The sequence below is a fragment of the Osmerus mordax genome, chromosome 7, assembly GCF_038355195.1.
Source record: "Osmerus mordax isolate fOsmMor3 chromosome 7, fOsmMor3.pri, whole genome shotgun sequence".
Lineage (NCBI taxonomy): Eukaryota > Metazoa > Chordata > Actinopteri > Osmeriformes > Osmeridae > Osmerus > Osmerus mordax.
Genome location: NC_090056.1, coordinates 6,944,001 through 6,968,961, shown reverse-complemented (window position 1 = coordinate 6,968,961; position 24,961 = coordinate 6,944,001). Strand labels below are relative to the sequence as shown.

At 52.3% G+C, this 24,961-nt stretch overlaps 1 protein-coding gene across 4 annotated transcripts; it reads right to left on the bottom strand.

The window, feature by feature from the left end:
* Positions 1–146: 146 nt before the first annotated feature.
* itpr3 (inositol 1,4,5-trisphosphate receptor, type 3) lies at positions 147–24,476 on the bottom strand. 4 transcript variants are annotated; one of them, XM_067239527.1, is made up of 59 exons: positions 24,104–24,476; positions 21,281–21,351; positions 20,270–20,391; positions 19,977–20,063; positions 17,698–17,856; positions 17,466–17,564; positions 17,197–17,280; positions 16,937–17,083; positions 16,743–16,838; positions 16,579–16,623; positions 16,333–16,475; positions 16,038–16,137; positions 15,788–15,948; positions 15,478–15,619; positions 15,206–15,367; positions 14,884–15,056; positions 14,549–14,668; positions 14,270–14,461; positions 13,761–14,012; positions 13,496–13,640; positions 13,224–13,371; positions 12,826–13,019; positions 12,619–12,739; positions 12,463–12,517; positions 12,217–12,382; positions 11,858–12,004; positions 11,671–11,736; positions 11,237–11,356; positions 11,015–11,137; positions 10,685–10,885; positions 10,274–10,525; positions 10,049–10,174; positions 9,799–9,924; positions 9,037–9,157; positions 8,625–8,896; positions 7,809–7,957; positions 7,594–7,702; positions 7,383–7,476; positions 7,122–7,297; positions 6,829–6,988; positions 6,542–6,714; positions 6,213–6,413; positions 5,926–6,036; positions 5,649–5,744; positions 5,344–5,445; positions 5,163–5,249; positions 4,212–4,322; positions 3,821–4,013; positions 3,601–3,720; positions 3,267–3,439; positions 2,966–3,130; positions 2,603–2,792; positions 2,388–2,474; positions 2,145–2,263; positions 1,820–1,985; positions 1,500–1,660; positions 1,145–1,306; positions 841–944; positions 147–737 (listed from the first exon to the last, which is right to left on the bottom strand). In XM_067239527.1, the coding sequence occupies exons 1-59, from the start codon at positions 24,193–24,195 to the stop codon at positions 731–733; spliced, it is 8,046 nt and encodes a 2,681-aa protein (XP_067095628.1). In that variant the 5' UTR covers positions 24,196–24,476; the 3' UTR covers positions 147–730. The 4 variants fall into 4 exon arrangements, with proteins under 4 accessions (XP_067095628.1, XP_067095627.1, XP_067095626.1 ...); XM_067239526.1 differs by having other exon boundaries at positions 147–944; positions 2,145–2,260; XM_067239525.1 differs by having other exon boundaries at positions 147–944; positions 24,104–24,475.
* Between the last annotated feature and the right edge of the window lie 485 nt (positions 24,477–24,961).

Genomic DNA, 24,961 nt, shown 5'->3' with positions numbered 1-24,961 from the left:
CCATCCTGTCTCGTTCCGGCCAATGGGCCTCTCGGAATGAGCTAGAAGCTTAATGGCTGTTCAGATGGTTAACGTGTTAGTCTACCTTACTGCAATGCACTCGGGTCTGTTCATGCACATGGAAAATACCAAAGTGAAACAGCAGGTCTGTTTATTTTAGCTTTTTTATTTCAGCAAGTGTGCTCTGTTTGTACAAGTCAGTCTCCAGAGCATCGGACCACATCTTTGAACATGGCATGTGGTTTACCTAAGCCTGCTCTGGAGTCAACACACACACCCGGTGAACACACACCTACAGCAGTAACGAGAGATGATCACTATGTATAAATATCACTATTGTACAGTGCAGGACATATGCTGTCCTCTACCTCCCAGAAGCAGTCTGCTGACAGGACAGAGATGGCTCTGGGGACATGAAGGCATGATCACACACAATGTTCTTCTACTGCATGAGGGGGTAGAGGACTGGTGCTGGCAGCAGAGCAGCAGCCTCACTACTGGCAGACTGCTACTGGAACACAGCCTGCTGTCCCGGTGTCCTCTCTGCTAGCAGACGCTCTTGACAGGAGGCCTGAGGGCCGTCTGATAGGCTGGTGGTCCGACTCCTGTAAAAGTACAGGAACACCACTACCAAGGAGAGGCTGGGGAGGCAACGTGAGCTAAATTCTAGCAGAGGGCTCAGGCTCTCAGCCTCTACAAATGGTTGTAGATGCGGACACATGATGTGATGTCATGGTCTGTAAATGTAAGGACAGGATATGAGGTCATTATTTGTAAATGAGGAAGGATGTCATTGCAGATGTGCAGGAAGATTGTTTTGACGTCGGTCATGGTTTGTACATCTGATGGTTCCCCCCCGCAGCACTGGGGGTCATGTTGGCGCCGCCTGCTGATTGGACGTCTGCGAAGCCCATCCTCTGTCTCCTCTTCCTCTGCTCCGTCATCTACAGGAAACACAAAGTCCCAATGTCACATGACCATATCAGGAAGACTATGTATCTATTCCCTGAGCTTGGATAGATAATCCCTTTATAGTGGCTGGCCTACTGTAGGGATTATAATCTTATTGTATACTACGGTAACCCTCAATCCCCCTTCAAACAGAGGTAGGTGTGCAGTAGGGTGACCAGGAAGTGAGTCTGACCTGTTCCTTGAGCTCTGTGAGCTGTCCGGTAAGCTGCAGGACCACCCTCATGGTGGACGTCAGCCTGTCCTGCAGGTTCCTCATCTCGTTCTGCTCTCCATCCTGGTCCGTCACCACCAGAGACATGGCCTGCATCCGAGGGAACCAGTCCAGGTTCTTACTCTGGGAACAGGAGAACAGGGAACATTGTAGCCTTCTATGGAACCATCATGAGGTCTCCTCAGACCACGCATAACTCCAGTTAGTTTGGTCTACAAGTATAGAGTGGGTTCAAGAACTTTCAACCTGGATACCTTGATCATGATGGACCAGTGCCAGTATGTCTCTATCCAGCATCCTGCCCTGCCTAACTAACCTTGATCATGAGGGCCACGTAGCTCTCAGGCCCGGTGTAGTCGGTCTTGTTCTTCTCCCTGACGAGGACGATGAAGTACAGGTAGTTCCAGATGTTGTGCTCCAGCTTGATGTGCTCCTCAAACGACACAGTCTTGTTGTCAAACTTGTCCCTCTCCAGACCTGGTGGAGGGGGGTGCAGGGCATCAGAACACCCTCGCATAGACACACACACACACGCAAACACACACACACACACACACACGCAAACACACACACACACACACGCAAACACACACACACACACACACACGCAAACACACACACACTTCCAGCGCTCACCACAGATGAAGCAGGTGGTTTTGAGGATCTCTTCCTTCTTCTGTTTCTCACTCCTCAGATCCGCAAAAGTATCAATAATGACACCAAAAATGAGGTTGAGGACAATGATGATGACAATGAAATAGAACAGCAGGTCGTAGATCACACGGGCAGCAAACAAAGGCTCCTGTTCAGGAAAGGGAAGAGAATTGAACCATTTTAAAAGATAGGCCCAGTGTAGGACTGGTCAGTCCTTTGTAAGGTTGGCTTTCTGATTGGTTAGTCTTCAGTTTATGAGTGTGGTTTATATTAGTGTGTGTGTGTGTGTGTGTGTGCGTGTACGCACGTTCTTGGACGGCTTCCGCAGGACGTCCCCCACCCCTCCCCCGTTGCGGAGGCCGTGGTTCAGCACGGTAACGATGCACATCAGCAGAGTGTCGCACGCTCGCTCTGAACTGGGCTCTTCTGCAAGGAAACACAGACACACTGGAAACCTCTCCCTGCACTACTGTACCAGACACCTTCAAATCACCAGGAGAAACCATCGTGGCTGAGGTTCACCGTCAGCTCTCCCGTCCCTCCCTCTCACCTTCAGCTCCTTCCTCCGAGGTGCAACTGACTCCGTCTGCCGTGCAGGACGACAGGAAGTCCTTGGACGCCTCTGATTGGCCAGGATCTGCACACGAGAGGCAGTCAAACAACACACATCACACTCACTCTTCCCCCACACGTCATTCATTTGGATCCCATCCAGTTCACTGTGGTAGAAAGCCCTGTACAGCTTCTTCTCCGTGGGGTCTCTACCTGCTGCCAGCTGCAGGAGGGGGTCGACCTCCATGATGAAGTCGTTCTTGAGGCAGAGGAAGCCCACGATGGAGAAGAGGTAGACCAGGATGAGGGCCAGCAGGGCCGTCAGTAGGATAGAGCGCCCGTTTCGGGTCACGCTCTTTATCACGTTGAACAGAGTCTCCTCCCGGTAGATCAGGTCAAACAACTACCACACACACACACACACGTTTACACACACACACAGCAACACAATAAATGTGTAGCACTTAAAAAATTGTGTGTGTGCATGTTATGGTGTGTATCATGGTGTGTATGTGTGATGGGGTGTGGGTGTGTGGTTTGTGTGTATGGTGGTGTGTGTGTGTGTGTGGTGTGTACCAGGATGCTGTAGAAGAGCTCATGGACACACAGTCCCAGAGTGCTGGTCAGGACGTAGGCCAGGTGATACAGGAACTCCACGTCCATTACCATAGCGCGGTATCCCATAATAAACGTGCCGTTGTTGCCAACAAAGCTCACCACAAACACTATTTTATTGATGAGCTACAGAGACAAACAGAGGCAAGTCACACGCACGCACACAAACAATGAAAGGTATTAGAAGGAGAGGTATTCCAGTCTGGCTATGAATGCTGTCCATTTACTCTTATGCTGCTGTGGACCTCCCAGGGAGCCTTACATTGAGCGTGCCCAGTACGATGAGGGTGGGGCCGATGCCGAAGTAGTAGATGGACCTGATGATCAGGGCCACGGAGAGGGGCCGCAGGCCGTAGCGCTGCGAGAACAGACCCATGATGGATAGACCAGCAAAGCCCCAGAACAGCATGGACAGCATGGAGTCATCTATCGCTCCTGAGAGGGGAGGAGAGGTGAGGAGAGGGGAGGAGAGGTGAGGAGGGCGACATCACAGTGGTGGGACGTGACGCGGCTGATCTGACTCGTCGTCTGTCTCCTTCTTAGCAGGCACACACACAGAGTAAAACGAACACGACCACACACTCGCTCGCCCCTACCTTGCCCAGAGTCGTAGGGGTAGAAGAAGGCGATGATGAGGTTGATGAAGACGGCCAGGTTGAAGGAGATGGAGCCCCACAGAGTCATCCTCCTGGAGAACCAGTACAGCACCGGCATGCCTGTCACACACACACACACACACACAGAACTAATGTAGACCCTATATATTCCCCACACACGGCACACGGTCACACCCCCCAGGTCCGGGCCCCGCCTTACTGCGAAGCTTCTTCTGCCACTCCATCTCGTTGTGCAGGAAGGAGGCCTGCTGGAAGAAGTGTGTGACCTTGCTGCCCTGCTCGTCCTGCTCCGTGGTGTTGAACACCCGGAACTTGGACTCCTCCGTCAGGAACTCGCAGATGGGATGAACCGGGAACACGATCTGCTCCATGCTGCGGTCGTCACGCACAATCTGGCATGGAGACAGAGACAGAGAGACAGAGACAGAGAGAGAGAGAGAGAGAGAGAAGTGGGGAAGATGGGACAGACATAGAGAGAGAGAGAAGAGGAGGGAGATGGTGGAGGCCAAACAAGTTGTAGGATCCCCAGTGTGATATGATGGCGGTGTTACTGCAGCAGTGCTGTGGAGGCGTGGTTGTGCAGTAGTGACCTCGATCTGAGACGTGTGCTGGTCGTAGAACTCCAGAGGGTCCTGCTCCTCGCTCTCGGCCGGAGCCGTCGACTTCAGCATCTGAGACAGCGGGCGGTTGTTCAGGTTGAGCTGTGGGAGGAGCGACGTTAGAACATTCTAGCAACACAACACGGGGACCAAGCTTCACACATCGGAAGAACACACCAGGGGAATGTGAAGTAGATAAGATAAGAGACAAATATGAGCCACGCATTTTTTGAAACACTTTTTTGTCTTCTGCTAGTTTTGTACACAGGGTGACCAGTGGCTAAGAATGAGTGTAATAGTGAATGACAAGTCATGTTCCGCAATAAATGTGCACAAACGTATTTCTACGTCGCAGACACAGTCAGTCATAGACAACGGTGTGTCAGCTGTAACAGGTGCTCCCTGCAACGTCGTGGTATGTTTGAGTGCACGGGCAGCGGCTCTATGACATGACGAGCAAGCACTTTACTAACGCTGCTGGAATTTAGTAGCTTCCTCAAGCAAAACGTGCAGAAACAAGCACCAGGCTCTCTCAGTTTGTTGCACCAACTTCCAAAAGGCTCGCCGTCTCTCCCTTCTTCTGTCCACGCCCAGCGCCATTTATGTTTGAGTCATTTCTCTATGGGCTGGACATCATCCCCAGGCTTGATGACATGCTTTCACCGACAACGCTAACGTGATGTATGGATCTCATTCACACTGTGATGCTAGGACCCGCCCTGCTCTGCTGCTGATAGGCTTGTAACGTTAGTTATAGCTGCGTTCCTCTCATATGATTGGTAAAGGAAATAAATTGACTCAAATATTAAACCTCATGCAAGTTCCCAACATTCTTTTTCTCATGGCCGCACGCCGGACATCCGGCACGGTGCCGGACATAGAGAGAGAGTGAGATATGAGAAAGAGACATATGGATAGAAATGTAGATAGACAGACACTGACCATAGAGGAGATCCCATCTTCTCCCTCTTCCTTGGTTCTCTTAGGAGGCTTCAGCAAGTTCAGTAGATTCTTGTTGTGTCTGGCAAGCTGAGACAGGCAAACACGCACAAACACACATGTAAACATGTCTCAGATACAGTAGACGATCATGGCATTCCAGGGAGACCAGGGAGGGTGTTACCTGAAGACCCAGGATGTAGATGTTGTGTCCCACCTCCCGAGGAGAGACCTTGCCGCCCTCACACTCGCTCTCCTGCTGGTACGCCTTCTTAATCACCTCCACCTGCACATCCCACACATCACCATCAGGAACTACACCGCTTTTACCCTGCACTAAAAACACACGTCTATAACGGTCGTTTCAGACTTGTTTGGAGTTCAAATCGGACAAATAGATAGGAGGATAGATGGGGAGAGTGGGAGAGGGGGATGGATTGATGAAAGAAGGCGAGTGTTTTTGATGAAAGGGGAGGCATTGTGGCTGACCAGCTCCCGGGGTCGGAGATTAACCAGGATCCTCTCTGCATTCTCGCTGTCGTGGCGACTCTCCATCAAAGCCAACAGCAGCTTGGAGGCGTTGTCCTGGAAACCGATCGCAAAAAGACGTGGATACGTTTTAAAGCAGTTGTGCAGGCACGTGATTGAAGTACAGTATGCTGGGAGGAGAGCTAAGCCCGGCACTGCAGGAGCACTAACTGTATGGTAGACCACCTACTCTAGAACGGATCATGGTGTGGTGTACATAGAGAACATGAGAGGGAACCTTGAGCTGCAGCACCATCTCCATCTGGTACCGACACAGAGGGCTGATGTCATTCAGGATCAGAGCAGTGATGATGTCAATACCATTGGACTCGTGGGTCACAATGCAAGTCTGAAACACAGACACCAACAGACAGAGAGATAGACAGACAGACAGGCAGATACCTTAGTGGATTTTGCACAGACCTCCACAGACAGTCAGGTTTCAACACACTAGAACTGTGACTGCCTGTATACATCTGCCCTTAACATTGGAACTGGGAACTACTCTGTGATCGTCTATCTGACCTGGTTCTCCTGACAGGGCCCCTGGCAGTACTCTGTGAGCGTCTCCAGGGTCTGGGTGATGAGGTCCACGTTGCCCTCGTTGATGTAGAGCCCCAGCAGGCCCAGCCCCCCCGTGGTGCTGCCACACATGATATCCAGGAACTGCAGCGTCTCACACACCAGGTTGTAGTTGTTCTTGTTGTTCTGGCAGCGCAGGAAGTTCTGGACAGGAAGGAGGGAATTAACGACCAAAGGATATAGCAGCAAAGCAGGAGCAGACCTGTTAAGGAAGTCTGGAGGTCCTTTCTCCTTCACAGCGGTGTGTTTTTTAAGTGTGTTTGTGTGCGTACCTGCAGGTCCTGGTTGTGATTCTCACAGAGCAGCTGTAGGAAGCGGAGGATGGGCTTCATGATCAAGACAGCCGGGCCCATCTCTGTCTCGGGCTCCCTCTGCTCCGGGGACGCTAGGGCGGAGACCACCACTGGGGCGATGGAGGGGCCGGCGCTCAGGATAGGTAAGCCCCCTGCTCACAGAACCAACCACAAGCTTGTGAGCAAGTATCAGGTCTGACCCATGAGCCCAACCTCCATATCCCCACTAACCTTCTCTAGTTGATGTAATGCCCTTGCCTCCTCACCTGTCTCAGCGCCCCCCTCGTTGGCCTTGTTGCTCATCTCTCCCACGTTGACCGACACGGTGGCCTTGATGTCCTGCTGGGCCTCCTTCATGCGCTCGTTTAGAACCTTGAAGAACTTCTCGGACTTGTTGTCGCCCATCATCAGCTTGTAGAAGGAGTTCTGGAGGAAACATAACACTGCTTACCCCTGAAACCCCTCCCCTCAGCCCTAACACACGTGACCAATGGGTACTGTGTGTGTGTTTAGGGAGAGTATGTCACTCTGTGTGAATGTGTGTGTGTGTGTTATGTACCTGTATTTCAGTGTTGCCTCCCTCCAGGAGACAGATGGCTAGCTGGATGCTCTCCTGGAAGATCTTGTCGTTCTTGGTGCTCATCACCAGGTCAGTGAACAGCTTGGTCCCTCCTTCTCTGTCCAGACGACACTGCACAGCAGCTACTGCAGCCCAGTCCCTCTCCTGCTCCCATCCTACACACACACACACACACAGTAAACACCATGTGCGTTTGTGTGATCGGGCCATGTTTAGTACTTGGGGGCCTGCAGTACGTACCTACAGCCCCTAGCTCTGCCAGGTCAGTCTTGGGGCTGTTCTTCTTGTTGGGGAACAGATAGTTCTGAAGCAACACTCTCCTCAGTGCTATACCCTGAGAGGAGAGGCACATGCACAGTTAACACATCAGCCACCCAGCCAGCCACCTACGCAGAAATCCAGCCTGCCGGCCAGCCAGCCACCCAGCCAGCCAGGCATCTCTGGTCCTCACCTTCTCATCAAAGTCCAGGGTTCTGATCAGCATCTCCTGAAGAGTCCTGAGGACCTTGATACACAGCTTCTCCTCTGAGCTCATCAGAGCCTTGGTGTGCTGGATCAACCTGAGAAAACACACACGGGTCACAGAAATGTAAACCTTTGGTCAATTCCATCTGGTATATTCCTGGATCCCCCCCCCCCCCCCCCTCGACCCTCTCTCTGTCCTACTTGGAGATGAAGCCTCCTGATTCGCAGCGCTGCCGGGCGTCTGTCCCCTCCAGGAACAGCAGCTCTGGTTGGTGCAGCACGTCCACCAGCACCGACAGCTCTGCATCCACCAGCGGCTTCAGACGCTCCTCCAGGGTGTTGATGATGTCCTGGACACGCCAACACACCAGGACAACGTTACAGCAACGTTACAGCAACGTTACAGCAACGCTACGGCAACATTACAGCAACATTACAGCAACGCTACAGCAACGCTACAGTAACATTACAGCAACGCTACAGCAACGCTACAGCAACGCTACAGCAACAACCACAGTGGGAGAGATCATGAGGATGACAGGATTTATTTATTTAACCTTTATTTCTTTAAGGAAGAATCCATTGAGAACATATTTTCCTAACGACGGCCTGAGGAATATACAACCAGGCGGGTAGCCAGTAATGAGCCAGGGCGGCACTGGCCCGCGCACATTACTCACTGGCCCGCCCTCATTACTCACTGGCCCGCCCACATTACTCACTGGCCCGCCCACATTACTCACTGGCCCGCCCACATTACTCACTGGCCCGCCCACATTACTCACTGGCCCGCCCAGGCAAGTTTGATTTGTTTTATTGTTGACTGGTGTGTGTGTTTAATTTGTTTTCAGAATAAAATGGAACTGTTGAAGCAAGTTGTAGGAAGCCTCCAGAACGTAATTGGTTGCTAGGGGTTCCGACAGGAAGACTCTCTGGGCGGCCTTGAGCCAGCTAACCTTGGTAGCTGCTTTTTAGCCAATGTATTAACATCGCCACAAAAACTATACGCCCACTCACTTTTGCACTGGCCCGCCCAAAATACAATTTCTGCCTAAGCCACTGTATACAACCAACAGTAATGGACAAGATGTGACCCCCCCCCCGCACCTGTAGTTTTTCGATGATGTTCTTGTAGTCCCAGGGGTTGTTGGCCGCGGCAGGGCGGGAGGAGCGGGAGGAGCTCTTGTAGTTGGGGTTGGAGCGGGACATGGAGTTCAGAGCACTGAGGCTCAACATGCTGCTGATCTGGGCCTCCAGGTCCAGGGGCCGAGAGATGGAACGGCTCTTAGCTACACACACACACACACACAGGATGATGTGGTTACAGTACGATGTACTGTGTTACTGCTGTATGACGTAGCTACAGAAGGATGTGATGTAGCTGCAGTAGCATCTGGCTGCAGTGTGACTTGGCTGAGGGACCTCAGACCTGTCATGTGCAGGGTGCGTATGCAGGCCTCCACCAGTCCGCGGTGCTGCTGCTGCAGCCAAGGGCAGTCCAGCAGGCGCATGCTGGACTGGAGCAGCTGGGTGACGATGGTGTGGTGGGTCTGGGGGACAGGGAGGGAGGACAGGTCAGCCTAGCTGGATGGACACCTCGCTTCACGTTTGTTCCGTATCCCCTCGCCTCCCCCCCCCCCCGTACCTGGAGCGAGGTGCTGTTCCCCCCCCCCCCCGTACCTGGAGCGAGGTGGTGTTCCCCCCCCCCCCCCCGTACCTGGAGCGAGGTGCTGTTCCCCCCCCCTCCCGTACCTGGAGCGAGGTGGTGTCCCCCCCCCCCCCCCCGTACCTGGAGCGAGGTGCTGTTCCCCCCCCCCCCGTACCTGGAGCAAGGTGCTGTTCCCCCCCCCCCGTACCTGGAGCGAGGTGCTGTTCCCCCCCCCCCCGTACCTGGAGCGAGGTGCTGTTCCCCCCCCCCCCCCGTACCTGGAGCGAGGTGCTGTTCCCCCCCCCCCGTACCTGGAGCGAGGTGCTGTCCCCCCCCCCCCCCCCCCGTACCTGGAGCGAGGTGCTGTTCCCCCCCCCCCGTACCTGGAGCGAGGTGCTGTCCCCCCCCCCCCCCCCCGTACCTGGAGCGAGGTGCTGTTCCCCCCCCCCATACCTGGAGCGAGGTGCTGTTCCCCCCCCCGTACCTGGAGCGAGGTGCTGTCCCCCCCCGTACCTGAAGCGAGGTGCTGTTCCCCCCCCATACCTGGAGCGAGGTGCTGTTCTCAGAGAAGGGCGAGCTGAAGAAGGCATTGATGGTGTCGAAGACCACGTTGATGATGTACTTCTCCAGGATGGGGTCCGTCAGACGCTTCTCGCGCTTGTTACACACCTGGAGAGGAGAAGGGGAGGGGTGAAGGAGAGAGGAAGGGAGGAAGGGAAGGATGAGAGAGGGGAATGAGGGGATAGAACTATGAACAGACCCAACCTGGTCATGTCCACAGTACCAGTCCTACCTGGGCCATGTCCACAGTGAAGTCCTCAAAAAGATTCCAGATATGGTTGCTGGTGTAGATCTCCTTCATCTCCACCTCAGTGTCGACATAGCAGTGGTTCACAAAGTTCACATAAGCCACCTTCACCTGGGGACCAGTAGGAGGAGACGAAATATCAGCATCACAACTATATCAAGTGAAAGGATCAAGATGAGTCGAAGACTCCTCCTTCTCCTCCGTGCTTGCCTCTGTGATGCAGTCCTCGTGTGTGACCACCCTGACCACGTCCTCTAGGGGCAGCAGAGAGGTGCACTTGATCTCCGTGTAGACGTTCTTGCCCTCGGCGCAGGCTGCCAGCAGCTCCACCAGGGAGATGTGGTACCTCAGAGGGCTGTTCTCCCCCACGCCCTCCCTGGCCTCGGCCATCAGATCCAACATGGTGGCAAATGACGCCTTGTCATTGTAGAACACCACCACGTCCTCCCCTGCGTTGGTTAACTGGAGAGAGACGCGGCCCACACGGTTAGTAACAGGGAGACAGAGAGGTTGGTGTGTGGGTGTGTCTGTGTGTGCAGGTGTGTGGGTGTGTCTGTGTGTGCAGGTGTGTGGGTGTGTCTGTGGGTGCAGGTGTGTGTGTGCGTGCGCTGATTCTCTCACCTCAGTCATGATCATGTCCTGACACTTCTTGACGTACTTGCCCTCGGCCTTGATGATGGTGTGCAGGAAGTTGAGGTACTGCACGTGGCGTCCGTGCGTGGCCAGGCAGTGGATGAAGTGCTGCAGCACCACCTCGCTGATCTCCGTACACAGCTGGTAGTTGTTCTCGAAGATCTGCTGGACCGTCTCCGCCTCTAGGAGCTGGTGAGAGGAAGACAGGGAGTTAGAGACGGGTGGAGAGAGGGAGGGAGAGAGGGAGGGAGAGAGGGAGAGAGAGAGGGAGAGAGGGTTTCTGAGGAGAGAGAAGGTAGATGAACAGAAGAGGCTGACCCCTGGGTTGAGGAAGAGATGGAGGTTCTTGTGGAGCAGCGCCTGGTTCTCCTGGTTCCCCTTGCAGAACTTCTGCAGGAACAGGTGGGTGTACTTGATGATCTCCAGCATCTTGCTGTCGTTCTGCAGACGTGCAGAGAGAGGAGAGAGGAGGGGTTATCTTCCGTCACCGGTGTTCATGCATGTGATGCGCGTGGCTGTGGGTGTGTGTGTTGCGCTCACCTTATCGTAGGAGACCTGCAGCAGGTCCAGCATGACCTTGTGAGCCCCCATGTTCTTCAGCAGCCTCTGCTGCTTCTTCCACACCCCAGAACTACACATCTTATTGAGGCGTTCCAGGATCTGACAGGAACACCACATCCACATAGAGTGTATGAGTATGTGAGTATGCAAGGCCAAACACACTAACTTAGACTCCATACTTCTACCACTATGACTCATCAGCCTGGGATGTGTGGGACAGAATCATTTATTATTATGATGATACAGCGAAAGGATAGAGAGAGAGAGAGTGAGAGTGTGTGTTTGTGCGTGAGAGAAAGAGAGAGTGATGGATGAGGCAGCTAGAGTATAGAGGGATGAGAGAGTGTGAGAGAGAGAGAAAGAGAGAGACAGGTCAGAGAGAATGAGGGAGAGGAGAGTGAAAGCAAGCTGACCTCTTTGACCTTCTGGTAGTTCTCGTTACTCTTATCCTTCTTGGGGGTCGAGTCCTCTGACGCCGTCTGGGGAAAGAGAGACATCAGTCAGCATCTTGGGGGATGCACAGACGCCTGTCTGCCTGTCTGTCTGCCTGTCTGTCTGCCTGTCTGTCTGCCTGTCTGTCTGGGGCTCCACCCGTCTCACCTCTGCCTTGTCCTTCTTGCCGTCCCCCGTGCTGTTCTTCTTCTCCACCCACAGCTCAGACTTCTCCACCATGGTCCTCAGGAGGTCCAGGTTGCTCTTGATCAGCTTGTAGCTGTCCACGTCCTGGGCCGAGATCAGCAGCTGCACCTGTTGGCCGGGGCGTGTAGAGGGGAATGTGTTGAGTTTTTTTTTCTAATGTATTTTTGGTGGCATTTCTGCCTTTATAATTGCTGATAACAGTATAGTATGACATCAAAGGCATGAGAGAAAGAGGGGATGGCTGATTTTCTCACGGAGAAAATGGATTGAAGGAGACTGATTGTCTCTGTGTGTGTGTGTGTGTGTGTGTTACGACCTACCTGTTTGAAGGTGTGTAGGACCTCCTGCCTCTGGCTGAAGTGTTTGAAGAGCAGCTGCAGGGCTCCAGACACCAGGGGAGGGTAGTCGTGCATGGTCAGGTGGATCAACACCCTCAGGAACATCCTGCCGCCCTCGTCGTCCACCTCCAGGATGCTGTTGCCCTTCCTGACACACAGAGGGCCACACGGTGACCAGGAGGCCTTGGGGAACGTGTGGAAGGTGTGGGGCGGAGAGCGTGAACCTACCCTACTCCAAACATGGCCTCCGCTTGCTCCCCGATCTGCTGGAGGTTGATGGAGGCTGAGAAAGGACAAAAAAGATGTGATGTCATTTGGGACCGCCCACAGAATCCCTCCATATGAGTGTCTGTGTGTGTGTGTGTGTCTGTGTGCGTCACCAACCTGCTTGCTCCATGGCAGTGGTGGCGTCTGCATCGGACATGGGGTAGACGTCCACAAACTCCTTCTTGAAGACGGAGAGCAGGAAGGAGAGGCGGTAGTCCAGTCTCACGTTCAAGATGAACTGGAAGGGGGAGGGAGGGTAGAGATTACGGGTGGAAGTCGAAGTGTCCTCTGGTTTGTCTGTGCCGTCAACCGATTGGACAATACCTGCAGGATCTCGAGAATCTTTAGCTTGGTGTCCATGACGGTGACATCCATCTTGTCGATGCTGTCCTTGGTGCGCACCCCCCCCTCCAGACCCGCAAGGGGTTGGCCCACTCCAAACATGGACTGCTTCCTGCTTAAGACCATGGTGGACATGATCTGACCCATGCCATGGATGGAGCGCTTCATGTTCTTCACTGGAGGACAAATGGATGCAGGAATGAAGGTTCGAATTGTCCGTCTGTCCGCCTGACTGCCTAACCATTGGTCTGTTTGCCTGCCTTTCTGCCTGTTTGGCTGACTGTCTGTCTGCGTGTCATCTGTCTGCCTGCCACCTGCCTGTCTGTCTGTCTGTCTGTCTGTCTGTCTGTTCTTCAGTCTGTCTGTCTCGACAGTCTCACCTCCAGCCTCGTCCGGGAACAGGGCTCCTCCGGTGAGTCCAGGGTTGGGGACACAGTCGATGATGCCCAGCAGGGTCCTGGTGAGGCGCAACAACTCAAAGAAGCTGTAGAAGCCAAAATAGATGAGGTGTCTGGCCAGACTCACCACCTGCAGGGGGCGACAGCGTCTCAGTCAGTCTGGGAACCTTACCCGTGTGTGTGTGTGTGTGCGCGTGTGCGTGCGTGCGTGCACGCTGGGGTTTGTGTGTGTGTGTGTGTGTGCGTGCGTGCACCTCGAAGGTGAGCTTGTTCTTCTCCTGGTCGTGGAAGGGCAGCTCGTCGTTGAGGACGTTGTTGAGGTACTCCTCCATGAAGACCATGGTGTTGGCAAACTTGTTCTTCTTGTTGTCCCGAGAGTCGTCCATGTTCGAGTCATAACTGAGAGGACAGACAGAGCATTCAGTCGGATAACAAACCCCTATTCATAAAAGAACTCGCTCTGGCATTCTGTACTGTCGTGGTAATCAGTCAGCGGCGTGGTGTGTACAGCGGCCGTACTCTTTGATGGTGATGGAGGTGGGGATCTCGGCCCAGAGGCGGGCGAACTTGACCGGGGTGACGAGCTCCTGGGGGTCGCGGTCCACGTGCGCGTGCAGCATGAGGCGGCAGAAGGAGGCGCGGATGTCAAATGGCAGCGTCTCGTCCATCATGCACAGGAAGATGAGCTCCACGTCCAGCTGCTTGGAGATCTCATCGATGGCCAGGTACTGGCGGTCCAGACACATCCTGGCATAGAGCTTCAACTGGTATCTGTACACACACACACACACCACACACAGACACACACACACAGACACACACCACACACAGACACACACACACATATATAAACTGTATATATACTGTATACATAGACACACAAACATAGGTAAGGTAACGTGTGTGTAATAAGGTCATGTGTGTGTACACACACTTAAACATGCGCACACGATGATAAGAAAAGAATGAAGATAGGTGTGTGTATGTGCCTGGGGTGTGTGTGTGTGTGTGTGTGTGCGCCAACCCACCTGTAGTAGGTGAGGACATTCTCATCGTGGGCGTTGCCCTGGCGCGCCTCCTGAGCCAACTGCCTGATGCTCTTCTCCTGACGCTCGTTGGTCTTGTCTGTCCACACCAGCCACACCTCGTCGTCCTCCGAGAACTCATCCAGCGCCAGGTACTCTCCTCCACCATGAGGCAGGTCCTTAGGGACACGCCGCCTGTACACACACACACAGGTTGGTATGACATATGTGTGTGGGTGGGTGGGTGGGTGGGTGGGTGGGTGGACCGGCAGCACTACTCACTCAGTCTTAATGAGGATGTCCTGGTTCCGGGGGTCCAACACACACTTACAGATCAGCTCCTGAGTGACTGGGATGGCCACGTTGTTGGACACGCACAGGTCTGACAGGTAGTCCAGGAACCTGCACGGCAGCACACACACAAACACACACACACACACAGCTGTTCAGATGAACCCACCAGGCGTAGAAGAACAAAAAACAAGTGCAGGTTCTGGGAAAGAAGCTGTCACTGGCTTCTCTTTCATCTTTTCCCTCTCACCTCCTAGCCTGGTAAGGGCTCTCTCTCCCTCCCTCCCAGCCTCTCCCCCTCCCTCCCTCCCTCCCTCCCTGCCTACCTGGGCTCCCTGTTCTTGCGGACCAGGCTGACGAAGGTCTCCACCTCAGTCTTGGTGATGTGCTTCTCCAGAAGCTTGCGGTTGTTGTGCAGGAGAGCGGTGATGGTGTCCTCAGCCAGGATGTCATATCCAATCTGACTCTGCATCACCCCAAACTGCTTGGCTATGTGCTCCTGGAGGGGGAGGGGGGCGCAAAGGGGACACAGGGAAAGGATGGAGAGGGAGGGATCGTTTGTCAGTCAGGCAACACATTCTCTGACTTCCTAGTGCAGAACCAAGTACTGTTGTGGCGCTGTTTGATGATGTCACAAGTGTGAGTCACCTGGTTTTTGCGGTAGTCCTCCTGGGAGTGTCGCAGGACACGGTAGCACAGACGGAACATGTACTGGTAGGGGGCGTTCTTCTGGTCACTCAGCTCCTCCAATCGCAGCAGAGGGCCCTCCCCCCCTTTATCCTTGAACGGAGCCTTGATGATTCCAAACACCTGCGGACAAACACAGAGACATGCTATCCTACAGGATGTTCTAGAAGATGTGCTACAGTGAATGAGCCGAGAACAGATGTTTTCTAAGTGTTAGTGCTTCTGGTTCCGACCTGTTTGAGGATGTTCTGTTCCCTCATGAGTTTCTGTCTCTCTCTGTTGGCCTTGGTCATCACCACCTCTAGGACTGGCTGCCCACTGCTGGTCTGGTCCACCACGAAGAACACCAGGTCTTCCAGCAGCTTGATGGCAAACCTGGGGGTCGTAAGAGTACACGCACACATTATCACATACACTTCGGTCACACCTGGAGCACACCAATGACCGAGCAGGGTTAAAGGTCAACAGATCTCTACTATTCGGAGTTGACCCTGACCCCTGTACCCTAACTATGGCCCTTCAGATGAGCCCCTGACCCCATACCGGCGGTCGTTCGGGCTGATGAAGCCCTCGTTGAAGCGTTCGACCACGGTGCCCAGCATGAAGCTGGCGTCGTTGGCAAAGTCCAGGTCTCTGATCTCCATGACGGGCACAGACACGATGGCAAACGCCTCCTTGTCCTCTTTGGTGGGGCAGGTGCCCAGCTGGGACACACACACACACAGTACAGCTGTGACCAAGCTGCTGACAGACTGATGCTGGCAGTGTGTCAGTAGAGTGTAGAGGACAGTACCATGAGTCGTATGGGCCTCTCTTCATCTATGTCGATTGGAACGTTAGTGCTCTGGATCCAGGTGTTGGTGCACAGGTGTCTTAGACGCACGTACGAGTTACTGACACACACACAGACACACACACACACACAGAGAGACAGACAGACAGACACAGAGACAGACACACAGACACAGACAGACAGACACACAAAAGCAAAAGACAGGCAGACATGTTAGCAGACAGACAGATACAGATCACTTGAGATCAAAATACAGGAGATCTACACAGCATTGTGTTGGTGTGGAGGGTGGTACCGGGGTACGGAGGAGTCGGTCTTCTGCAGGGTGGTGGGGTCCAGCTCAAACAGAGAGGCAATGTCGCTGCCGTGAGGCACGGCAACCAACTTGTACTTGATCCTCTCCCCCAGACTGCGCTTGTTGCTACGGCTACTGTCAATCTGAATGGGGGTCAGGGATCGAACACACACACACAATATTAGCAACACCAACTGTCCAGTGTGCGGAATCAGAGACCGTCAGCCTGGTTGTGTGTCGACTCACAGTTGCAGGGATCTCAGGGGCGTCTCCTTTATAGCCTGGGTTCTCCTGCACACATCAGTACAACACATCAACCCACTGTCCTCACTCACAGAGTCATTGATTGATTGATTGATGAACTAATTGATTGACTGATTCAAAAGCAGTCAGGAGGTCAGCAGTGTTACCTCAGCAGCTAGGTAATGTCCGGTGGCCAGGTGTTTGAAACGGTACAGACTATTCCAATGTCCCGCCCCTCCTCGACAGGGGTCATGATGAACAACCTGAGGAACCAATCGCAGCATTGGAAAAGACGTTCGTGACAGTCCACCCCGCAATGCTAGCGCTAGGGCGTGTTAGGAAGGTGGCGTGTGTCACTGACCTCGATCTCCCAGAGAGCGTTGGAGCTGGTGGCGGAGGTGGCAGACTGGCGCAGAGTGGTGCGCAGGAACACATGCAGCTTGGTCTTATACTCGTCACACGTCAGGAACTTCTCCTGCTCTGCATGGAACAGCCTCACCACGTCCCCCTGGAGCACACACACACACAGAGGGAACTGGTGATGACGGTGGTGATGATGAAGATGGTGGTGATGGTGGTGGTGGTGGTTGGTTGTGTAGATGAATAACAGTGTTGACTCACTCCCTTTAGAAGTTCATCTTTGTGGTCACTGAACATCATGAACAGGTTGATCTTCCAACTGGTGTTTCCATTTACAGAGTTGACCTAGAGAGACAGACAGACAGACAGGCAGGAAGACAGGTCAGACCTGGAGAAAGAGGGAACGACAAGCAGCCAGACATCCAGACTGGTGACAGAGATGCATACAGGGCTTCAGGGCTTCTAGAGTGTTGGAGCGAGGACAACAATCTCTGCGGCAGAGTGTGTGTTGTGTGTGCCGCCTCTCTCACCTCCTTGCAGCCAGGGTGGTCTGACAGCTCGTAGCTGCTGGCGTGGAGAGGCTGGCCTGCGTTCACAGGGTTCAGCACCACCTTGTCCCCCACCACCACCTGCAGCAGGGACAGGGACCGTGTTGGGGATGGCTCCACAACATGGGAAATATGGATAATTGTGTGTGTGTGTGTTATTGTCCATGTGTGTTAGTGCACACGCGAGTCTGCAGTGCGCGTGTGTTTGTGTTACATTGTCGCCGTTGGCGCGGAGCTTCCAGAAGGGCTGGATGAAGACCCAGGAGCCCTCGTTCCCCGTGCCGTCCAGCGTGACCCGCATGGCGTTCTTCTCCAGCAGCGCCGGCAGACGCTTGTTCACCGTCAGGTACTTGTTACTCTTCATGTGCAGCAACTGGCAGGACGCACAACACACACACAGTCACGCACAGCCGTATTCCCCTTCACACACACAGTCACACACAGCCGTATTCCCCTTCACGAACACAGTCACACACAGCCGTATTCCCCTTCACGAACACAGTCACGCACGGCCGTATTCCCCTTCACACACACAGTCACACACAGCCGTATTCCCCTTCACGAACACAGTCACGCACAGCCGTATTCCCCTTCACGTACACAGTCACACACAGCCGTATTCCCCTTCACGTACACAGTCACACACAAACGTATTCCCCTTCACGTACACAGTCACACACAGCCGTATTCCCCTTCACGTACACAGTCACGCACAGCCGTATTCCCCTTCACGAACACAGTCAGGCACAGCCGTATTCCCCTTCACGAACACAGTCACACACAGCCGTATTCCCCTTCACGAACACAGTCACGCACGGCCGTATTCCCCTTCACACACACAGTCACACACAGCCGTATTCCCCTTCACGAACACAGTCACGCACAGCCGTATTCCCCTTCACGAACACAGTCACGCACAGCCGTATTCCCCTTCACGTACACAGTCACACACAGCCGTATTCCCCTTCACGTACACAGTCACACACAGCCGTATTCCCCTTCACGTACACAGTCACACACAGCCGTATTCCCCTTCACGTACACAGTCACGCACAGCCGTATTCCCCTTCACGAACACAGTCAGGCACAGCCGTATTCCCCTTCACGCACACAGTCACGCACAGCCGTATTCCCCTTCACGAACACAGTCACGCACAGCCGTATTCCCCTTCACGTACACAGTCACACACAGCCGTATTCCCCTTCACGCACACAGTCACGCACGGCCGTATTCCCCTTCACGTACACAGTCACACACAGCCGTATTCCCCTTCACGCACACAGTCACACACGGCCGTATTCCCCTTCACGTACACAGTCACGCACGGCCGTATTCCCCTTCACGTACACAGTCAGGCACAGCCGTATTCCCCTTCACGCACACAGTCACGCACAGCCGTATTCCCCTTCACGCACACAAGCTTACACATGGATAGTTCACTGAGGAGTCACACCCGCCACACTGGGTCACTCACGACACACACACACACACACATACTGGACAGAGTCAGTGGGATGTGTGTATTGAGTGAGTCAGCCAGTTCCCAGGGATAGAAGCCCCACCTAGAGAATCTCCCAGAGCCCTGCACCAGCCTGGGGAGTATTTGACTCCAGATAACAGCCCTGCACGGTCAATATTTACACCAAAGCTCATTAGATTGTGTGTGTGCATGTGTGGTGGGGGGGATTATTATTTCCACATCAGACTAAACACCTCTGCTAAAGTGGAGGTGGATGGGTGAGTGTGTATCTGTAGTGGAGGTGGAATGGTTGAGTGTGTATCTGTAGTGGAGGTGGATGGGTGAGTGTGTATCTGTAGTGGAGGTGGATGGGTGAGTGTGTATCTGTAGTGGAGGTGGATGGGTGAGTGTGTATTTGTAGTGGAGGTGGATGGGTGAGTGTGTATCTGTAGTGGAGGTGGATGGGTGAGTGTGTATCTGTAGTGGAGGTGGATGGGTGAGTGTGTATCTGTAGTGGAGGTGGATGGGTGAGTGTGTATCTGTAGTGGAGGTGGATGGGTGAGTGTGTATCTGTAGTGGAGGTGGATGGGTGAGTGTGTATCTGTAGTGGAGGTGGATGGGTGAGTGTGTATCTGTAGTGGAGGTGGATGGGTGAGTGTGTATCTGTAGTGGAGGTGGATGGGTGAGTGTGTATCTGTAGTGGAGGTGGATGGGTGAGTGTGTATCTGTAGTGGAGGTGGATGGGTGAGTGTGTATCTGTAGTGGAGGTGGATGGGTGAGTGTGTATCTGTAGTGGAGGTGGATGGGTGAGTGTGTATCTGTAGTGGAGGTGGATGGGTGAGTGTGTATCTGTAGTGGAGGTGGATGGGTGAGTGTGTATCTGTAGTGGAGGTGGATGGGTGAGTGTGTATCTGTAGTGGAGGTGGATGGGTGAGTGTGTATTTGTAGTGGAGGTGGATGGGTGAGTGTGTATCTGTAGTGGAGGTGGATGGGTGAGTGTGTATCTGTAGTGGAGGTGGATGGATGAGCAGACCTGCATGACCATGCCGTACTTGACAACGTCTCCATGGACCTTCTTATTCTCAGTCTCGTTCTGCTTCTGCTCCAGGTTAGATGCATGCTGCACACACACACACACGCACACAAACATAATTACCTTCACTTGTCACGCTGTAATTGAGTTTACATCTTGATTTCAGTACAATAATATGACGGTAACTGCGGTTGTTATGTCAAACTGGCACTCTCACTATATAACCTTTATTCAAATAGATGGATCAATCAGGAACCAATCCTAATTGACACTGATAGTAAACACAATGGTACCTGTAGTTTCTGTAGCAACACCACATCAGCTATCTTGTCCTTCTCATGTTTGGCCTGCTTGGCCTTCCAGAACTGCTTCTGGGCAGAGTAGCGGTTCATAGGGCACACCTTGAACAGACAATCTGGAGGGAGAAAGGAAGGGGTCTGAGTCCGGATGGACCTTCTCAGGTAGTTAAGAGTCTCTCGTCAATATTGACTTGAGGTGGGAGGTGGGGGTGTTTATTGGTGTGCCTCATCATTTCCATATATAGTATGTCTCAAAAGGGATGTCAACAGGGACAGACATAACAATAGGGAAGCATGAAGCTGTTGATTTAATAAACTGTCAATTTTGTGGCTACTGGGAAATAATCAAATCATTCAGTCCAGAGAACAAGAGAAATGCAGACATGGCACACACACATAACCTGAACCTGCGTGTTGTTGATATCACTTAATACATGAATGAGGAACTTACAGTACAAGCTGTAAGGCACAGCAACATACAGACTGTAGTTTTATGAAGTGTGGGAACAAGATAGACCATCAGTGGTGACATCCTGACAAGGTTAACACACTTGACACAGTTAGAGAGAAGTTAGTGTCCAGGGGCCTTAACCTTTGGTGGAAAACTTCAAACTTCACTCATTAGCTAGTTCCATGGGATATTTATGACATTTATATTTATTTATGATCCTCTGATCTGAAATACCAGATGTTGTATAAGTGTGTCACTCCAGCAGTGCGTGTTTGTGTGTGTGTGTGTGTGTGTGTGTGTGTGTGTGTGTGTGTGTGTGTGTGTGTGTGTGTGTGTGTGTGTGTGTGTGTGAGTGTGTGTGTGTGTGAGTGTGGCATATATGGATGTCAGATGCCCAGGCACCAAGGAGACCTGGCTCCACCAGCAGATTTTCCACTGGCTGTCTCCCACGGGTCTGACAGCTCACATCTTCCATCTCCCCATGACCTGCTACTGAGGACACACACACACACACAGACACACACACACACACAGACACACACACAGACACACACCTCTGAACTTCTTGGGGGGGTTGTCCAGGTCCCCAGCAGCAGGCTCCACCACACATCGGTCGTCCACCAACCTGAGGAGAACACGGAGAGAAGATCACTGGCACCACCTCTACACCACCTGGACACTCAACAGGTTCACAGGAAATACAATATAACACTAAATCAAATCTATTCGCCCATTTAGCATTCAAAATGGGTTGTTTTGCTGTGTACATCATGTCCATCATATACTTCAAGACATGTATGTGGTTCCCAGACACACAGACGACCCCACAATGGACTGGCAGGAGAGCAGGATCATGCAGGGTTGCCTAGGCAATGTAGGGATCAGTGACTCACTCAAGGGCCAGTGTTTAAACTGTATGTACAGTACTGTACAGAGTGAGCATAGAGTGTGATGTGTGGGTTATTGCTGTTCTTTGACAATGTATCATAAAGATAGATATGTATGACACAAACGCATGCCTTTCTATGTATTTATGGCTCCACATTTGTCTGGGTGACGGAGCGCAACTTGCCTAGCGACAGGTCTGCTAGTCAGAGCGTGTCCTGGTCTCTCTGTGGGAGATCCACCAGTAGGGTGTCTGAAAGGCTCGACTAATCCTCCCTCTTCAATGGCTGCCTGTCCACCAGAGGCTTGACAGTCCTGCCACACCATAAGTCAGTGCTCCTCTGGTTAGTGTCTGCTGCCTCCTATATCCTCATTGAATGACAAGGACCCCCACCCTCCTTTATCATCACCTAGCACCCCGCCCTATCTCCAGGCTCACTAGAGGGTGGGGATGGATCTGGGCAGGCTTACAGCAGCCAAGCACAGAGGCTAAGACAACACATGACCACCTGGCCCTTGATTTGTTTCCTATTTGCATCAGATAGCATGGATTGGTACAGACACAAACACAGGGATACACACATGGACACAGACACACACTCACGCGTAACAACAGATTTCCTATTGAGCCACTCAAGGACCATCAAATTGGTTCACCCATTACAGAAATCCTTTCATGTTGTGAACCCCCCCCCCCCCCCCCCCCCGCAGTGTGTCAATGATTCTGCCTCACTCATCATCGACCTGTCTGAAAGAAAGAGAGAAATAGAGAGGGCCTGACCTCAAAACTAGGCTTTAAGCTTGGCTTGTCTTAGTTCCATCTACTAGTTCTACAGCTCCCCATGGTAACAGCAGATTGGCAGGGCAGGAAGGTTGGTCAAGGAGGGGCTGTATGCAACATTGGATCGGCCATACAATGCGTTTAGTGTTCAGGAAGGAAAGTGTTGAGGAGGGTGAGTGTTCTGAACAGTTTAGTGGCACCAGCAAGGTGAACATGTAGAGCATTCCTGCATGTGAGTCATGGCCCAGGTGTGCTGAATGAAACACCTTTCTGCCTGGGGGTGGGGGGTGAGGGGGTTAGAGGGGTTAGGGGGGCTGGTTGCTCTGTGATTGGTCATCTCGTGTTAGACCTCCTAAGTAGAATCTGAGCTCTCAGAGGAAACAAGAACAGCCAATCAGGGGCTTTGTCAGAGTCGGCCAGGTATGTGACTCTGCATAGATCTGGGACAGCTTTCTCATTGGTACATTTAAACACACATACCTACAGTACTTACACATACATACACATACCACCCCCCGCCCCCCACACACACACACACACAAACGCACACAAACAGGTACTTTCAAAACTGTGTCTAGTTCGAGAAAGGTGTCATTTTACCAGACCTCCATGTGCCTTTTTTGTTCGACATCTCTCTGCTGCAGGCAGGACTGCGTGGTTAGACAGTCATACCTGGAAAGCCGTGTGCAGTATACTAGGATTTGCCTGTATGGAAAAGAGTCCACCGAGCGACTTTGGCTGTGATTTCAGAGCCCTGCTCTTGGAGGCCTTGTTCCAGAGCCTGCAGCAGCTCCAGAGGAGCAGGACTCTTCCTGCCAGCCTGTCCCAGGACTAGAGACACTTCTCTGGATGTGTGATGTGGTAGAGACACCTGTCTACACCAGGGCAGACATGTGGTCCATACAAGGCCAGCTGAGGTGGGCGCAGGTCCCTATCAGACTATTACAACTGTCAATCAGAACTTCATCTGCCCTAGTCCAGTAAGGACCAACACAACATGCCCACCAACACAATAATACCACACAGACACAAAACACACACACACAATATTGTTGAGGCCAGAGCTATGCCAGGGTAGGGTAGACCACAGGAAGCAGAGAGAACAGAGTGACAGCAGCACCATCCCTCCACTGGAAATCTACACACACCACCATGGCTCCACTTCCTTGCATACAGTGCACAAACACACACACACACACACACTTGCACTCACACACACACACTTGCACTCACACACACAGACAACCACCACTATCACAGGAACGAGGAAGGGTATGTGTACTGTATGTGTGAGAAAAAGAGCAAAAAAGAGAGACAGACAGAGCTTGATAGTGTGTCACGTATGGCCAACTGTAAAGTATATGAAGAATAACAGCACAACCTCTCAATTAATGGTTCCCTTTCTCATCTCTGTCTCCTGATGCGAAGTCATAGCAGGGACTGCACTATTGGTCTAATGGTAGCTGCAAGTAGGAACTCTCATTTATGGTCCCAAGTACTCAATACGTGTTTATTGTCTGTTTGCATAGAAGAGCCATACAATACAACCGTCACGCTAGCCAAGAAAGCACAGCTGGCAAACATCATATAAGTTGTTATGGTGGTAGACAGAAAACACAGCTAGAAAGACGGGTGGGACAAGTCCTGACCGGTGCTGACAAACTGGTCAGATGCTGCAAACCCGGTAAACTAACCCCAATAATGAACTTACCCCAGAGTACTGATGAAGCCGTTGACAGAGCCCTCCGCATAGAGGGAAACTATATCCCCGATGTGCAGAAAGCTGGACATAGAATCTGACATCTTCGGTGCCTTTCCTGTTTCCAAAAGCAACTGAAAAAACTAACTTTCTCCCGAACTGTCCCTTCCTCTTCACTGAGAGCCGAACTCCTTGGAGCTCCGTGCGCTGCTCTTCCTGGCCAGGAGAACGTGCGCTACGGAGCCACTAACCTCATTCGAACACAAGATTTGGTGTGCGTATGAACAAATGATACATTTGAACTGTGTTGTAGCTTTACATTAAATTCTCCTAAATTAAGTGCAGAATGAGCTGTGCGTCGGTCGAATGAGGCAGAGTAAGGTAGAGAAAGTGCCTCTCTGTCAACGTAGTGTTCATGTTGACATAGTTGGCACCTGAAGACGGCAGTGGAACCAGGAAGTACAGTTGACAACTCCTGAGACGGAGCACAAGTACACTGGTCTGATAGCATTCACAAACCCCTTATCGACAAGCCCCCTCCCTCGGAAATAAAGTAAAAGTTCTTAGAAGTTGTTCACTGTAGAGTAGACAGACTCTCAGTATACTAGTTAGCAACTGAAACAACTTATTTCACTTTACACTGACATTTAATTTACCTTTTCACATTTCATACACAGTCTGTATGAATTTATTATTATTATTTATTTATAACTTTGTAAAGGTTGTGTGTGTGAGCAAGAAATAGAGAGAGGGGCAGAGACTGGAATCTTCAATAATTTAGTAATTTAGTCAATTGTGTGGATCCTTTACCATTTGTTTGAGTTTTCTAGTGTCTTTCCACTTCATGGATTGCAAGATCCTTTGTAAAAC

Coding starts and splice junctions, on each gene's coding strand:
- itpr3 (XM_067239525.1), bottom strand. CDS start 24,195: ATGTCAGATTCTATGTCCAGCTTTCTGCACATCGGGGATATAGTTTCC. Junction 10,886..11,014: donor ATCTCTTCCTCAACCCAGGG/GTCAGCCTCTTC, acceptor TCCTCTCACCAG/CTCCTAGAGGCGGAGACGGT. Junction 9,158..9,798: donor AGAACAGCACCTCGCTCCAG/GTATGGGGGGGG, acceptor CCTGTCCCCCAG/ACCCACCACACCATCGTCAC.